At 41.7% G+C, this 19,185-nt stretch overlaps 1 protein-coding gene across 1 annotated transcript in view; it reads right to left on the reverse strand.

Annotated features, from left to right (window-relative positions):
- LOC124413116 (acetylcholine receptor subunit alpha-like 1) overlaps positions 1–19,185 on the reverse strand; it is a 94,473-nt gene that overhangs the window by 34,027 nt on the left and 41,261 nt on the right. The window contains 2 exon segments of the mRNA XM_046893488.1: positions 6,107–6,283; positions 6,286–6,394. Coding sequence (XP_046749444.1) covers positions 6,107–6,283; positions 6,286–6,394 — 286 coding nt within the window.

Here is a 19,185-nt window from a genome sequence, read left to right on the forward strand (position 1 = left end):
CCATTTTTAATTTTGGACCCTCGATTTTGTGGCATTCTTTCACTTTTTAATGAAAAAATTGAATGGAGGTTGGGGGAAAAAATTCTGAATGTAATATGATAGCTGCACATATTTGCCTTCAGGATTTACACAGTGCCCACTGACGAGTGGCTGTGATCAAAAAATTACTTCATGCGTAGTCATTAAAAACGTTAATTGAATTCAGTGAATGCTGACGTTCAGTTGACAAATTTTTGTTTTGGCTTTCTGGTCTCTACCTTCACAGCTTCTGAATGAAAATCCTTAATTAAATGAATCACTGTAAAAATCAGCTTGAATAAAATACGAAATACCGTACGTTTTTTTTCTCTGTTCTTTCTTGCCAACGATACGCACAAAACGCAAAGTAGAGAATAATAATTTTGGTGAAAATTAAGCCTTAAACGACGTGCTGGAACCAAGCAACCGAATCAAGAATGAGCAAGTGGATATAATGAAACGATGTTGTTGAGAAAAAATCTGGCTTAAAACGCAAAGTTGAAACGGCGATTTTTCTTTGGTGAAAATAAAGAGGAATAGTAATATTATAGTAAAAACGAAAGCAAGGGATAACGGCACGGGGCATCGCGTTGAGGAAATTAATTAAAACCACAACGTTCTAAAATAATTGCTCAAAGAGTAAACAAGAACGCATCTACTCTGCCAGGTGAACTAATTGTAAAATAATTATAATAATTAAAGACTGTTTAAGACTGTAACTATGTACGTATATGTATACATATTATTTATACATTTTTCGAATATAAGGTAGACTGTTCGAAACAAGGAGAAGGCTCAAAGCTTAGGGTCGCAGAGCTTTTACGAAATTATTTTACAATCTCTGCTCAAAGACAAAAGAAAAATCTTTCACCGTATAATTATTTTTAATTCTCCTCCCGTTCATCTCGAGTTGCCTGAGTTAAGTTCCAAAAGAATTTATCCACCGCTTCGCGGAGCTTAATATCATAAAAATCATTTTTAATTTCAAAGTAAGAACTTTCGCGACGCTCGGAACCGTATACACTTCTCAACTTTTAAAACTATTCAAAGTCGCTCACTTATGCTTGAATGCGTTTCGTATTATATACTCTATTTCAGAATTTAACATGAATTGAAAAGAATTCTCCACGCTTTTAGAAGATTCCGATTTATACGACAGAATGGCCTAACCAGATAACAGACAATTTATTATCATTGCATTAGACAACATTTCATTCCTTCGGAATTTCATTCGGCAATGCTACATCAAATCGAATTGAATATATGTATATACTGTATGTATACATATATAGGTTATAGCTGCGTACACAACCGAACACAGCGCGATTTTATCGCCTATAAAATCGACGTGTATAGCTTTACGATCCTGGAGGTTGTCTCTCTCTCTTTTCCTTCATTCCCTTCGTCCCTGTTGGTGTGTGTGTATTTTTTTTTCTTTTCTTTTTTTTCTTGCTATTCTGTTTTCGTTTTCTTCGCATCCCTTTCAAAGACACGGCAGTCGCGTCACAGCTTCGCGGACCGGGAGAGGGTTGAAGGGTCAAACTTGTTCTCCACAGGGAATCGCTTTGAAGCTTGGCACGAAGAGTGAATAGAAACGGACCGTTCGAAAAGCTATTTTCCACCGGAGACAGGTTGTCTCGTAAAACTTTCCGAGGCTAAGATAATTTATTACGCCACTCAGGATTCTCCTGCAAGCTCGTATCCAAACTTTATATACATAACCAACATCTGTACGTGCTCTGTTGTACATTATGACTGCAATAAACACAGCTAATGTAAATATAAGTTCACCGAATTGAAAATTCTATGCGTACAACTTGAAGCTTACAAGAACCCACCCTTTCACTTGGCATATTACACCACAGAACGAAAATATTCTCGGTTCTCTTCGTTGTTCATCCTTAAATTTTGACGATCTTTTCTTGCTGAAATAGTGTTCTTAGGAAAACATAATATCTTATACAGTAAAAAGCGACTCTGCCAATATTAATTACTTGAAGTACTGCAAAAACAGTAAATTTGTCTCATCAATTTTCGGGATGTCACACTTCGCTATACCAACGATTTCCAAGGACCTGAAGGACGCTTTCGCCTCAGTCTCTTCTCTGTCAATCCGAATGAGCTGATAAAATCTGAATAAGATACGTAGTGCTAATAATGATCGGTGAAAATGTTCTTGTCGCAGACGAGTGTGTACCGGGATGCATATCGCGAGCTCTCGGGTGCGTTACAGTGCTTTTAAGCTCGTTACGCTGGTTCTAATTATTTTAAGGGGGGATGCACTGCAGGTGGGTTCTGCAAACGGAGAGAATTTATTCGCTCGTATCAATACAGTCGTGTGTGCGTGTCTGGCGAGAATTCCGGTTAAAAGTTCAACTCGGTGTAATTGGCACGGCGCTTAGCTTGCCAATTCCGTGGACATAACCGCTGCATTTGAACACTGCACGATGAAATTTATTATTGGGCAAACAATGCTGGGTGGCGGAAAACTTGCGTTCGTGTTTTGGCACGGGAGTATAGACGGATTACGTTCAGTTTCCGACCACCTAATTTTTTTCTTTTTTTTTTTTTCAATCATCTTCTAGAAAACCGAATTAGATTTGACGTTTTGTAAACTTTCGCTTTTCAATCATCCGTGGCAACTGTTATTTCGAAGGACTGATGGCGAGGGAAAATATCGTCCACTGTATTGCCGTTGGGGTTGGGACGGCATTATCAATTCAAGCTCGAAGTTAGTCGGAAGGAAAGAATTTCGCGACCGCGAAACGCCAAAAACTCTGCTTCGACCTCGGCTAAACGCTAAACGCTATCTAGATTTGCAACTTAAAATGTATTGTACGACCACTGCTACGGCACCCCGGCCTCTACCATGGCGGTATGGCATGGGGTGGTATCTTGATGGGACCACGCCACCCTGCGCGGAAAACAACCACAGCAGTTTGCCTTGGCGTTGTTTCGTTGATATAATTCGCAAGGCCATTAATAGGAGGCTTATCTGTACGCGAAGCCCGTGTTATATCCTTCTTTGTATTATCTCTTCTATTTCGCGTGGTGTTTTTTTTTTTTTATTTTTTTTTTTCATCTCTTCATCTTTTTTTAATCCTTTTTACGGCTTCTTCTCTCGGTGATTTACTCTCTTTTCTTTAGTTTGTTCGTTTGGTCTTATGTTAGCTAGCTTTTTGCAATTGCGCTTTTTTAAACTGACAATTCTGCACTCTTTTGCACTTGTCGCGATTTTTGTGTCGAGATTTACGGGGGGGACCACTTCTGTAATTCCACAAGGGTGGTGTATATAAAACCATTTTCAGATTACTCATTACTGCTGACAAATTCAATACGCTAGATCTTTTACGTGCGAAGGAAAATTTGCAAGTCAACTCGACGTTGTGTAATGAAATTCATGACCAAAGAAATGAAATGAAATAATAAGTCGTGTAATGTATTTGAAAAGTATAAAAGTAGTCTCAATCGTATCTATATAATATTCAAAGTTCGATAGATAAATAGATAAGCTTCTTGTTTTTACTTTACATATTAGATTGCGAAGAATTGTTAGAGTTGCTTTATTTTTGTTTCTATTTATAGTCAGTACTAATCACTTAATGAAATAATTCAAGCTTTAGAAAATTGGCGAATTCTTTGAAAAATATCAACTGTTATATCTGCGAAGCTTGAGAGAGTAAATTGAGAAAAATATGAAAACGAAAGGAAAGAAGTATACCTAACCAAATCGTGGTCGACGATGCGATACGATCCAATTCATTCGATGGCGGCTTTTTTACGCAGGTTTGAAGCGCGCGCTCAGGGAAATCTGATGGAAATTCATTAAACTACAAAGTTGATTAACCCAGTCAGATGACAGTCGCTATTATGCTTACGGGTGGCCGGATTGGTTACTCCTCTTCTGTTCTCCTACAACGAATTTGTATATAAGAGTTATAGTACGCCGTGCGAACTATGAACGACGAGATGGCAAGCCTGCAAAAGTTAATTAATATCGACATCTCCCTGACAAAGGAGGTAACTTTAATAGAAAAAGTAAAGTGAGAGCGTTATGTAATGCATGTCACGTTTAATCCGAAGGGCGCTTTTTCATCTCCTCGCCCCAAGGAGCATTCGATAATTGCATACCTGCAGGGTCTACACGATTCGAATTAACACCGCCGTATCTCTGCGTACCTATATATATATATATATATATATATATATATATTACTGAAATCTCTCTCCTGCTCTTTCTCTCTCTCTCTCTCTCTGAAGCTGCATTGTCATTTCGTGATCCTGTGGGATGCTGCCCTCGGATTTCCCCGCCGTCGTGGATAATCCTCGGACGTTCAAAAGATGATGGAATTCAGGAGGACTCGTAGTAAAACTTTGGCGACAGAATAAAAGACCCGAGTTTCTGATTCTTTACTGCAAGACTGTGAATTGATTCTATCCAAGTTGGGAATAAATTGATGAGAAAAAATGAAAAGAAAAAATTAAAAAAAAAGGACGAGTCAAGGGGATTTACGTAGTACGTATGTATGTATATGGATTTCGTTTATTATTTTTTTACCGTGGGACCTTGTACGTCGGTTAATACGGAACGAGGTAAGGGCCTTTGTGATATCCTAGGATAATTTCTGTCCCACCTTCCCACGAAAGCAGCGACACAATAGATCTCTTGCCCATTATATAACTCGGTCGCTCTTGCACTGCAGGCAGCATCAACAGCATGGACGCACATTCATGCTTTTCACACACATGATTCCTGGATGTGTTATAGGTACGCGGTTCATCCCATCTTCCTGTAGGCATAACGTATGTGTGTCGATGGACCCACACAATGGGATGCTGACAACAATGCGATGAACCTGGCATCCCACCCGCATGTTTTACACCATGGGTCATTTCTAATTTAGGATGAATAAACTATCCGATCAGTAATGGGTTGTTTCATTTTTTATTTTCGTTCTGGTCGTTCCTATTGTTACGTTTTTATCAACTACCATTTGAATCAGGGTTCTCATGGGAATTGAATTTTGTGAAATTAATTTTCTCACCTTGTTGATTGTTGACTGTATTCACGATACTTGGGGGCTACAATACTTGGATTTATAGCTAGGTTTTCGTATAATCAATGAGTCATTGGGGAGTAAAAAAAAAGACCTACACAAAATCTCGTATCATTCGCTTTTAGACATCGTTGTAGTAACGTTTATTAGCTTCACTATGAACAGTTTCAATTTAATATTTTTTAAAAAAGGGATGTATTATGGGAAGTTTGTTTCTATAAATGTCTAAAAATCCCTCGATTTGAAAATGTAATAATTTTTGTACCACCAATCTTGCTGCGACATATAGGTTTAAATTAAAATCGGTAAATTCGTAAGATTGATTTAATCATGAGAATAACGTAAGCATTTCTAACCAGACTGTTCATAAACCCGAAGGCTAACATACTCATAAAAACCTTAAACTTTTGCACCGTATAATTGCACATTTAGCGACTACGTGGTTGACCATAAACTCAAACTTTTCTAACAACTTTATGACACTCCGTACGTGATTTTCCAGTATTTTTTTTTTTTATATAAAGTGCTTCTATCAGGTTCAAGCGGTACCAGAAAAACTACCCTCTTCTCCGATTCCAAAAATTATAACAAACTAACCAACAGCCCTTAACATCCCTCTTACATTTTCTTGACCACCCCAAGTTAATAGACAATTCTTCCACTTTCCACTACGAGAATGTCCAGTTCTCTTTAAACTTATATTCTCGTTAACAACTATCTACCTAAACATCGAGCTACTCAACAAAACTAACTCGAACCAAATTTGTAAATCAAAACTGTAACTCTGCAACAAAGCCGATTAATTCTAGATCATATTTCTATTAATAGTATCCAATTAGTTAATAAATTATCTATCAGGAATTCACGTTGCGCAATATTGAATTTTAACAATTGTGACGTGACGCGAGAACAACCGACTCAAAGAGCTACTCCGACGTGGAGACGTCAAAGGCGGCAGTTGTCTCGGTAAGCACACATGAATACCGGAATTATGAGGTGAACGAGTACTCGACTCGAGAATATTTACTTACGACATCGATCAGTTGGGAGAGCCGAAGGCCCATCTTGACTGTGAGTCGGTCGCTATTGTTGCCGACGGGGCGTATAAGGCGGTTGTAGTTAGAGAGGAGGTCATCGTAGAGTCGCTTGGCATCCGGGTTCGCCTCGGCACCCGGGATCGCCGGAACGAGGCACGACATCGCCATCGCCATCGCCAACAATCCCCCCAGTCTGGTCCACCACCGCCCCCAGATTTCACCACCGCCATCCCGACCGCCTGCCGACCAAACATCTCTATGCATCGTACGCCTTGTCCACCCCTGAAACAACCGATAAAAAACTTTCGTCAAACTCGTGACCGCGGTACCAAATGCGGGATATTATTAACCACACCGGATCCTTGTAAATCAAAAACCAGTCACGGTATTCATTGCGGAGAGTCCTTTCCTCGGTGCGTTCGTAGAACCTTTAACCTGGATTGAAATGATGATGATGCGAATGCTGAGACAGAGCAAGGACGTTGTTTGCTTGTATATAATATGTATTTAGAACATCTTTTATGTATATTGAGGGACATATGAATGCGGTTCAATGCTGACAAATTGGGGTTCAAGTTATATCGCGGTAGGAAGTAAGGGTTCGATAAAATTTCGAGGATATTTCTGCAGGATACGGACGACGGAGCTTAGCGTTGGATCACCGTTGTTTCCTGATTGAATCCAATTTTGGAAACGGGTCGCTCAAAGAAATTTGACCAGAGGCTGCTGATCGTGGCATTTAAATTATGAACAAGTACAATTCAAAGATTCTTCAGGGCGGATTAGCTTTCACTTGAATCTCAGCACAAGGTATATCCCAGGGAAAAATTAAGCCCGACTTTGGTCTATCGCTCAAGTTAGAATGGACCATCTTTCTCTGTTAGCCGATGAAAAATGAAGCCCTCACGGATACGGCGTGTCGATTATAGGTATACTACACAAGAGCGCAGAGTCGCTTCATTGCCAGGACTCGAGGTCCTTCCGCCGGGTTTCGGGCTTCCTTCTTATCTTCGGGGGTCGCCGATGGAGCCAACCGTTCTCTCGCGGAGATAAGACAGCCGCCCCTTTTCCACCCCCACCCCCCTGCACGGTGGTCATTACCAGCAACCCTGGATCCTCGTCTAGCTTCGCGCCACAGCAGCGTCTTTGTCTCCTTCGGTTAATTGCGGGAGAATTTCGTGCAGCGCATGTCGCAATAGTTCGATTCGACGTTCGTGCAGTCGGCAATCTGACCCGATCGATTTTGCGCGAATCGTTTCGCGTAAGTGGATTCACGTTTTTGTAACCTCGGTGCTTCTTCTTGGGGTGATATATGTATACGCATTATTACTCGGGTGTATTTATTCGCCTCATGTGATCCTTCTCCGTCTGGAATTTTTCAGAATTTCAAATCATACGCATGGGTACGCATCTTTTTGACATTTTTAACCTGTAATACGACGAATTTTAATATACCGCATGTGACTGACTGTTTCGCTACCGAATACCGGGAATCCTGGTTCCTGTTACTGCTGGTTATACGTTGTTCGAGAAATACCATCTGAAACGAATCGCTCTATACACAGTATCGCGAATGATATTTTTCAAGCATTTTCATTATCCATTCCGCGAATGGGGGGGAACAATAAACAATCAATTTGAAAATACCCTGCGTATGACGGGTAATGGGAATATTCAATACATCACGATACACATGCGCACGATCACGCAGAATTATTCCCCTTGAGATTCTCGTTCGAAGAGTGCAGAGGATTTTTTCCCTCAGCGACCGATTATTTTCCGTCCTGTCGACGGTCGCGAGGCGTCGACGTCAGAGTATAATTGTTTCCTGCCGTCGATGTATCTCGATCGTTGAGGCAGAAAGAATCACGCTGCTTGCTTGCTCCTCGTGTGCCGTTGCCTGTTGGATGGCCTCGGGATTCGACGGGTCGTTCGGGTCGGATGCAGGATTGATGGATGGTCGTGGTTCAGCTCATTATCGGTGCTATTATACCGACTTCCCTAGGATCATTCGATCCTCTGACAAATAACAGGATATAGAAGCTGTCCTCCATCACTTAACCGAGTGGTCAACAACCCTGCGAACAACCTCACCTCTCTCTCTCGCTATCTCTCTCTCTCTTTCTCTCATTCTCTCGAGAATTGACCGCCTGTTTTTCCGTATATCACGCAACTGGGTCCTTTTTACTCCTCGACATAATCGTCGATTTGTTTCCAGAGTTAACCGATTCCTCGTAATTCTTCCAGATACCACGGATCACTTGCTATCGCAAACATGTCGAACTGCCACCGTGCAATGAATGTAGTTCAGAAAATGTGATTCATTCTGAAATTACCCAACACAAAACGTCGAATTTTGTCTGTAGAAACGAATTTTTCTTCATTCACATCGATCGTCAGTTATTGAATATTAATTGTTATATTTTCACCTGAATTATGCTTTTCTCTATTTCCTTTCTCACTTTCATCTTCGGCCTTTGAACTACTGCGATAATTGTAACATTTTGAAACCACTATACGTTACTTATATGTGCAATACACATATATTATTACGGTGGTGTCATAATCTCTATGTTGGAATGGTGACGTTAATCCAATACACGTATGTACAGGTCCACGTTATCACTATATTGTCCTGAATGCTTTGAATTACCCTTCAAAATGCGTCCGCTGCAGGACGTGTGGTACTAATGAAGGATTGCTGATCTGCAAACAGGGCGCAATAATGGGTGCTTGCTCATCGATTCGGTCTGATCTGATAGTTCCATGCACCGATGATTCGCATGATTATCACATCAACATAGCATTTAGACGGTTGAAAATATGACGGAGGTGAAAGTTTGACGAATCTTTTGAATTAAGCTTATAATGGATACCAAGCTTTCAAACTTCTAGAAAACTGATGGTGGGATTTGATGATATTCGAATTCAAATGGTTTCTAGTCTAGTACTCGAACGCCGAACGTCATTTCATTGTACAAGTTTTGTACGGTAGGAAGTTTCAGTAAGAGGCCTCAGTAAATTTACTAAAATTTTCAAATATTCAAGTCTTATTAGATAGTTTTTTTTACCCACGAATGTGTATTACATGTAAAATTTCTTCTGTGGTTATATTGATTACTGTATTTCGAGAAGAAGTGGAATGAAATTTTAGTCTACAAGTTTCAATTTTAGAATCCAATATCCTTAAATAATTGAAAATCAAACCGAGCCAACCGTGCATAATTTGAATCGTAATTCTCAATTGGATTCGATAGATAATTTCTAATCAATTCGGAATCATACGATTGATCAGTCAGAAAAAAACAAAGCAATCGATGAACTAGGTATATTTGCTATATTTAAGCTTTGCCTCCAAGGATGCGAGAGTAAAAAATGAAGGGGCGAAATTATCACGATGAAAAATGTTTATAGCGTCAAACACATAATTGCAATAAATGAAACCTGTACAGTGTATACAGATATCACGGTATAATTTATTTATGTATATTTTCTGTGCTAAAAAGAAACAAAAATTAGAAAAAAAAAAAAAAAAAAAAATCAGAAAAACGTTTGAATTGCGTATCAAAAAAGGTGAAAGTATCGCCTGCGTTACATGTAATAATATATTACTGTATCATGTGTCCACCGAAAAGCCGGTGTATTTTATGCGAATAATGCAAACTTTGAAGTGGAAATTACCGGCGTCTCTTTGAAAGCAAGCCGCCTGCGTTCCCTCGTCGGGGATTTGACCTACGAAAATGTACGTGTGCCATACTTACACGCGTACATCGGCTTGGAAGGGGGGTGAAAAAATTCACCCTTACTTAACGGCGTATCCATATACCTACTATATGAATATATAACAAATATATGCTTGTACAAACTATATTATATATATATATGTGTGTGTGTGTGTGTGTTTGTCTGAATAAAATTTCTCTTTGACGTTCGGTGACGGTGGCGTTAGGCTCCCTCAACACGTTTCGCATCAGGATGTCCACTTTTTCGCTACCAGGCCAATGAATATTCATATGGCTTCAGACACTCGCATATACGTGGCTGAGAGGATGATCGCGGCTTCGTGGAGCGTCATTTGATGTGGATATCGCCCCAGATGGGGTTAGGATCATTGACGGAAGGATGGATGGTGTTTGCAGGGGGCGAAAACTCGGTGCATCGATGTAAACAAATTTTATCCGGTTTCTAAGGGTGACTCAAGATCGATGCAGCAGATATTGTTGCGATATAAATATACCCCCATTCAGAACGAAATGTTCAATTGGATTTCTAACCGTGCACCTTGAATCACAATCTGACTCCTGCCCTCTGCTCGCTGCATTTCACAATGGTAGCTAATTCCATTGAGTTATGGAACACCGTTTGATACGCCAAGACTACTCGATTCTATCCAGCCGAGCCAATCTACATCATGTACAAACCAATCGCTGTTGGCATCGACCACGTCGCTTCACAATACGGTGAACCGAGGCCGAGCCTTGTCGACGTTTCCATTCCCCAGACTAGACTGTCCCCCTTCCAATCCGTCAATCGAGGCTGATCCGCAAAAGCTCGGACGGGTAGTTGGTTTCGAGGAACGATGACGACAGGGTTTTCATACACACCGTTTCTGTGATCTAATTACGACCATTTTGCAAACACGCGATGCAATACCAACTACTCGAGGTAACCGGAGTTCAGCTGGTAATTGGGGAAGTCAGTTTTCGCACAAACTGTCTAGGCACCGTATAGATCGAAGGGTGAAGTGAAGGGGGTTGCGCTTCTTGCTCAAACAGGCGACTTTGATCACAGTAATTACGTCTAACGCTTACGGAAGTCAGGTACTGGTAGTTCGTCTGTCAGCGAGAGAAAGAGATAAGAGGAGGAGGACGACGTAGGTTCGGAACGGATGTAGGAGTTAGGCGACTTTGCTAACTCAATGCTTACTTCGAGTCTACATACGTATCTACGTCTAGGTACGCGAGGAGGGGATCTATCCAGCTAGCAGGACTCTGGTTCGATTGAGATCTCGATCTCAATCTCAATCTCAATCGTCTTGGCAGAGCTTCGTCTGGGTAATATATGCGAAATGACGGCGTTGGTTTGCCGTGTACACAGTACGTGGGCAGATATGATACGATGCGAGGTTGGTAGCGATTATCTCGCGTCTCATGCGACGCGATCATTTCCCCCAATTACCTCTCCGAGTTTACTGAACTCTCACTGAATTCTCCTGATGAATCGGAGGTTCCTATACGAACTTATACTCATCAATAAGGACACTTCGCCGCATTATCGCGAGTCGTAACGACGCTACAATGATGACAATATCAATTATAACGAGGTGAATCGTTAACGATGGATATTAAAATTTTACGCTTTAAAAATTGTCGTTAAAGGTTTAAAATCTTATCGCGATAATGTTAAAGTCAGTCAGGACTTTTTCTGTGTACATACACGTTACACACATACCTCGAAAGCTTCGGTGCACTGCGGGCTGGATGTGGAGGTTTGACTCAGCGGGTAGAGCATCGCCTCATTAACCCAATTAGCGTCGTGGCTTAATGACACGCAAGTCGCTTTATCTTACACACTAACCTGGCTTGAGGTTTGAAATAAAAAAAAATAAAAAAATGAATAGCCCCGAGATGTGAATAGCCCACTGGCGTAAAAGGAACACGCCAGTTTCTGAAAAAGCAACTTCATTCGCTTTATTAAAGGTTGCTACCTCGTACCCCGTCCAACACCCGATTTTAAGGCAACTGGATGAGTTTACTTCGACGAATGAGTGAAATTCTAGTTCAGTTGTGATTTTATCAAATCATCGAACAGAAGCAAATCGCTGCGATATGCCATTTAGAAGCTTAAACCCTCTCTTCGTTACTGATCAGATATCAGCGATTATCATCACGATGGAACTTATCTCTATAATCTCAATCGCGGTTATCGCGAAGTCGAAGGCTGAGAAATTAGTTTAATTTCAATTCTGAAAGTATAACTACAACTTTTCAGAGAAACGTAGTCTTTTCTTGAGCAGGAGAAGCGGCGGCTGAATTTCGACTGCAGTTTTACACGTGGCTTGCGGTGGCCGCGTCACGGAGTCATTAATACGGGGTAGTTCATCCCTTCCTCGGACAGGCTTTTCTTGAGGCGGCAGACTCTCACTCTCCTGGGGCAGCGAAGGTGGATTTGCGCTGAGCTTATCCCGTCTTCTGACGCCCACGAGATTATACGTCAAATTCTGAGCTTCGTATAGAGCACGTCTCGTCGGGCGTTATAAGTTCTTTGGCTGTACCACTTTGTGACCGACTAACTTCACGGCGAGTTGGATATCCTGCTTCAGTTTCCAGAGCGCGCGCGCCATAGAGACGGCTTTTAATTGGAAAGCGAAGCCTGAGCAGACGTTGTTGGAAATTCTTCAATCTCATTCAATTTCGTTCGATCTAAGTTCATTCGGTCATTGAAAAAAATTTCCTCCACATGAGCTGGAAACTCATCATGTATAGAAAAAATATTTCTTATATGAACGGCATGAATTTTCCACGCGAAAACTAATAATAAGATTCGATTTTCATTAGGTATTGTTGATACACGCATTGCAGGTGAGATTTTGAGGTTCGTCGTTTTTGAGTGCCCGATTATATCGATGTGATGGTTACTTTCAAGCGTTACTTGAGTGCGATCTTCTTCCCTTAAAAGATCGTCAACTCCCGTATCATTGAATATTCAATACAACGACACGCCGCAGGCTTCTCCTCGTCTCGAAGGCCGACGATACGCGACGGCTTGCAGGACTTGAAACGGAAAGTTTTATCGCGCGCATTTCAATGAAAGCTCTCGAGGGGATCGCGACGCCGAGCCGTTGCGTTCCTGTTCGAGCCGAGCGGTTTTCGGGGCGTCGCGTCGGCGTCGTCGCGACGAGTGTCACCCTGTGTATCCTCTCGGTCCCTTCTTCCTCCCATTTCGCAGCGACAAAGTGCTTGGAATAAAAAGTGTAACGCACAGTTATGGACGACCGTCGAACGTTGTGGGTCGAAAGAATTAGCCACCACGGTATTCACTTTGCAACGACGACGACGACGACGACGACGACGACGACGACGTGTCTTGTGATCGTTCCGCGACTTGAACCGTCTGCACCCCGCAGTACCTATTCGGTGCTCGAATGTAGATCCGTATACATGCTTTCGTACTTGTGGGTTGACGTGAAATACCTGCGCATATATCGTAGGTTATGTGTAGGTATACGAGGCGTCGGGCTTTGCATACGTCTCTGAAGTAACGATAAGAGGAAATTCTCGAATGCAGTATCAAACTTGCACTTTATTATGTTGGCATGTATGGGGATGTTAGGGGTTTGGCATCAGATCTCAAGAGCCACTTTATACGTACCTTATCGTTTTACGATCATGTCTGTGTAATCGAAAATTTTATAATAATACATGATGCCTGAGGTATGTTGTGTCGAAAATATAAGAATCTCCAGTTTCTACTATCCGCTTTTTGAAATCCTTTGAGGTGAACTTTGTGGATATCGAGTTCTTGGCACCGAAAGCTTGAGGTCGGTGCTTGCGCTTCTCGTATTACGATTTAATCGCCCTACGAGGTGGAAAAATTCGGGCTTGAATATCTGCTATCGGAGAAGGCTATTAAAAATATCGAGCAGAAAATACGAAAGGGGCTGCAGAGCTCCTCCCCGTCAGATCCAATTATACCCCGAGTTATCTCAAATTGAGCGTGACGTCATTCATTAAGATAACGGGTGTTGCGAGTCGCGCGGGGTGAGATTCGGCTGCAGCCCTTATACTACCGCGTAAATAACCTCGGCCTACCCTGCCCGAATCGTCACAGGCTCGCACGCTGTATACATACATAGATACATACGTACACACATGACACGCACCAACATATTACCGACAAAAGAGGGCGGAGGCAAAGAGGACACGAAGGGAAGGATTACCTAACCTGTATGCATATAAATCAAGGGGCTTAGCTTTGGGTCGAGTTAATTATAACGGTTTTGACACGCTCGGTTTTTGCAACGGTCCACAGCCTCGATGCTCAGGTAGTCACTCCTATCCTATGCAAATCGCAGGGAGGGTAGGGGAGGGGGTGGGGGGGGGGGTGGGTTTCACTAATTCTCCTTTTTCGGCTTTTTTCAACTCTTCAAGTATATAATATCACGTTTCGTATTTACACATCTTCAATCTACCACGCGGTCGCTGTTCGTTCTCATACTGTGTATGTATGTGATATATTTTCAGATGATACTGCATGGAAAAAGTATAATCCTGAAGAATTTTCAAGCTTATTATATCGAGTTTTGCGAAAATTATTCACTTACAGCGTTCGTGTCACATTGAAAATGAGATCTGCTATTTCACACCGAACTTATACACGTACCCAGATTTCATTACGTTGGTCAAAGAGCGCTGAATCAACTCTGGTAATTATCATCGGTTTATGTCAATCCGATTTTCTAACATATGCAGCAGTTGATTATCACCGGATTAAATCTTTCGATGCAGTAATTTCAGAACGGTCCCAATTACTTTGCGGTAGCTTTCAAAATCATGAGATGAAATGTGGAAACCCAATAAAATGGGAGAAAAAAATTAACGAAGGGTTCTCTTTGTCAAATATAATAAATATTTTACTGCCTTCGTAAATATGGAGGATGAATCGTCACGTGAGCTTTACGATTGTATATAATACCTGTAACGAGTCTCGCCGTTGTTGTTATATGCAATCTCGCGCGTATTCAGATTAACCGCTTATTTATCGCATTTTTTGCTTTTACTTTTATTCGAGTTTTCAATTTTATTTTTCTGCCTCTAAAGTCCTCATCGGAGGGTTGACAACAACGCTATACATTATACTTAATGGTGAAAAAGTGGGGTAATGACCTTTGATAGTATTTTTTCACAAACCGACGTTGATGAGGGGTAGAACTACTAGGCGTGATTTATTCCCCATGCCATAGCAATTGTTTTACCCTCATTTTCAACAGTGCATTGACCCACAATTTTACTCGTACCCAACCCCGAAAATTTGTAAAAAATCGTATCGAAGGGGAAACAATTCGATTAACTTGGCCTGCGCGATGTCATTGTGAGGTTTAAGCCCCTAGAATAATGTTCGTTCTTTCAATGTCACAGGTTATCAAACCACAAACAATTAGAACAAAGGTGAAGGTTGTTTTTTTTCTTGTTACTGATAATTATGAAAATGTAAACCGTGACGCGGATATTCGAAACCATACATCATCAGGCTATTGTGATAATTTCAAGAAATCAATTAACATCGTTCGAAAGTTATTAAGGTGTCAAAGTTTCAAGTATATATCGTACGTATACTTAAGGGATCGAGGAGAGCTACTTAAACTAGCTCAAAACGAGTTTTGAATTTGATTTACCTGGAAACGAGCTTGCAAAGTTTCATCAAGTTTCATCAGCTACATTTTTCGTTGTAGATATCGTTGAAAATAACGGAGCAGAAATTTTTCCCGACATCCCTTCACCTGCATAATCCCTTATCAACGAACTAAGAACTCTATATTCCATTTATATCCTCCGTAATCGCAGTACTTCTGTAAATTTTTATTTCTTTCTTTTTCTCTTTCAACAACTCTTCACCCCCGTAGGGGTGAGCTAAAAAACTAAGTAAGATATCGAGGCCGTGATTTCTGATTTCTCAAGTACGCGAACCCGATCAGCTTTCGCGAATGGGATTACAGCAATTTCCCAAACAATTCGCGGAACATTTGGTATAATTATGCGCCCCGAAGCGCAGCTCGGCTGATCCGCACGGCGCGGCAGGTGCCAAGTGGCGCAGGCCTCCAAGCCGAGCAAACTGCATTTCAATATCACTGTGTTGAGCTGGGTGTGTGTACGCGTCCCCCTCAACTTCAACCTGCCCGGGGTAACTCGATATCGTTACCCCGGTTACCGGGGGATGCTCGCTTTTCCCCTGGCGGTGAGAATTCCGGCTTATCGCGCACCCGGAGTGATGGATAGGCGACTGGCAAGGTATCGGTGTCGATGAAATCGCGCTACACCCTTACCACGAGATACGGCTATTACCGTCACACCGAGCTGTATTATTCGTTAATTAGGCCTGGAGGAGGGGGGAGGGGGGAGGTGCCTCGAGTCTAAGGAATTAGGACTGTTCTGTTCCGTTTAATCAATGAAATCCGTCTTCACTCGAGGGTGAGTATTTCACGGTTTGTCAACATTTTAGGGGTAGTTTTTCGAGGTAAGTTATCGCGGTACCCTTACATGCGAAACAATATTAACGGTAACATTTGGAGTATTTCTGTTACCGATGTACCTTACACTGGAAACTCGACTCCCTTGAACCGTATTTTCAGTTTGACCACTGGGGTGGATCTGGATGGGATCCGATAATACCGCGAATAAGCGCAGTGAACGAGGTGTGAAGAAATTAAATATTCGGGATAATTTTACTCGCTAAACGGCGCCGGTATTATTCGAATTAGATCGGCCTCGGTGATCAGAGAATAAGCAGGAATAAACGGGAGCTTCCGGGGGATGAAATACAGCAAGATTTTATGCAACGAAGAGTGAAGAGCTAAGCTAAACAGAATACGCTTGCGTATGCATGGAATACATTCTTTGTCCTGGTATTTTAATGAAAGACTCTAGCGCTGTTTGGGTTCGAAACGTGTCGCGTATTCGCCGCACCAAAACACATCCCTTTTCCCTTTCCAACTCACCCCGTCACCCCCCCCCCCCCCCCCCCTTGAAGCTCTGAAAGCAGGGGAAAAGTTTGACCGTAAAACTCCGAGTTTTCATTTTCGGATCTCACATTCTCGGACCTTTTATCTCGTTCCCCTGTAACGCACTCTCAGCTGAGACTGTATACCCCGTGCCAACATTTTTACATCAAAGCTGCTTTATCGTTGTCCCTTGTCTCGTTTGGCAAACTCGGGAATTTTTCTACTTCCATTCGCACCTCATATTTTATCTAACTTTTGTCACTCCATCTTTGATTCTTGTTCTAATCGAGGATCAGATTCAATATTATCTCGCCACTGAGATTATAAGTCTGTAATTGTATTTTGAAAAGTATTTTTATCGACTGTGTGAAAACGATGTGTGTAGGAAATTTTTTCCGTGTCAACGGTCAGTGAGAGAAGATAATTTATGAATTGGCCGCAAAAAGAAAGATCGTGATGGATTGAAACGTGAGGAGGACGAAGGATTAAATCGTATTCCCACTGTCTTTGTACGTACCCAGTTTTTCCGGTATTTGGTATAAAATCTGAGGAATAACGGATTTGGATATCGGCAGAATGTTCAAATATGCGCGTTACTATATCTGGAGTACCCAATGCAATCGAATGAGAAAATTTCACCGATATTAATGTAATTGTCTATTACATTCTATGATAACTGGATGAAAAACGTTACCGTTATTCGATTACTATTCCTATTCCTATCCGTGCTCGAAGGCGAGGCAATTCTGAAGCAGATAGAAAAGTGCATATATAGTTCGGATAATACCGCATGATCTCCGAATAACGATGAGTTTGACAGCCGTGGCATTATTGAAACGATGTACTTAAAACGGCTTCAACAAAACGTCGCTACTTAACCTACATTTTTTATTGCACATCCTGTCGAAGCATAACGGAGTCGATTTTATCCTAAACGGAAAGAACATATCATTCCAAAAACTTAAAAATTGTTAAACGAACATTCAGAGCTTTAATTCTCATCCTTGGATTTTCGCTAATACTCTCTAAACGTTTTCTCTACTCTCTTCGAAATTTCTGCAAACGAATGACCAAATTCAGTGCGACTAAGTATACGAGTGTGTAATGTGTATACATCGTTTCAACATTCGTAGGTACGATGTCGCAGTAATACATAATGCAGTAGGTACAGTAGATCGTTAGGCTCGGCGGAAGCCTAGGTTTCCTATCGGATAACCGGCGACGAGGCATGCCGGGAGGACAGTAAATCACAAAGTTATTTCTCTGGGCATTTAGCAGCCATAGATTCGCCGTGTCGATACCACACGGTTGTGTACACACGTGCCTAGAACTCGGTCCCTCTCGTTGGCCTCACCCTGCAGTCTCTTCGTCAGCCAACAGACCAGAGCCTGGAGCATACCAACTTGTCCTGTTTGCAATATGTACCTACATAGAAGGATAAATAGTGCCAATAGCCTTCATCCATTACCCGAATGCGATGATATAACGATATAATTTGCACACCACAACCACCAAGTGTGGAAGAAAAACTTCTGCCGAGACTTCTAGATCAAGATTCCTTGATTAATTAAACCTGTTGATATGTTTTTGGTCCTGGATCGAAATTTTGGTTCATGTTCACTGAGGCCATTTCAGCAAGCCTTGAGGGTAGCTTTATTCTCGAACGTGGCTACGACTTTGCGCATCTTGTTGCAGGTGATTACACGGACCACCCACATGGGACCGATACGTTTTGCGGAGAATACGAGGGCGGCACTCCTTACCACCGTGTCTTGGGTATGTACAACATGTGTATGGACGTTGGCGGGCTTGAAGTGTCGGGAAGACCAAGTCGAGTACAAACTTTGTTAGTTGGTTACGGTATTTGGCGAGCGTAGAAATCACGTACGACGTTCTCCAAAAGTTTTCTCTCTTGGCTCACGACCGCAGCTGTGCTGGGAAAAAGTTAACTTGAATATAAACGGTGGTTGGGTATGGAATGTGAAAAATTTTTTTTCCAGAATTTTATAATCTCTGGAATGCCGGAACGATTTTGCATGAATACTTCAATGATTTGATCTGCAAATTCGTACTGAATTATACGTGATACCATTAAATAATGAAAAAAAATCTGAGCTGATAGAAAAATGGTTCACTAAAAGGTAGCTCGAATTGTCGAGTTCTGTAGCGGTGAAAGAACCGCAGCATTCGAATATAGATACGCTGGATAAAACTGCACAGGCGACTTTAATGACGGCGACGAAAAGGCGGGACTGGATTCTGATGCGGATTGGATATACGCGGTACTAGATTTCTCGAAGCTGTATAAAAATACAAACGTAAACTGGTTTTATTACGCAAACTAGCGTTGGGTCGA

This window comes from Diprion similis, chromosome 12, assembly GCF_021155765.1.
Source record: "Diprion similis isolate iyDipSimi1 chromosome 12, iyDipSimi1.1, whole genome shotgun sequence".
Classification (NCBI taxonomy): Eukaryota; Metazoa; Arthropoda; class Insecta; order Hymenoptera; family Diprionidae; genus Diprion; species Diprion similis.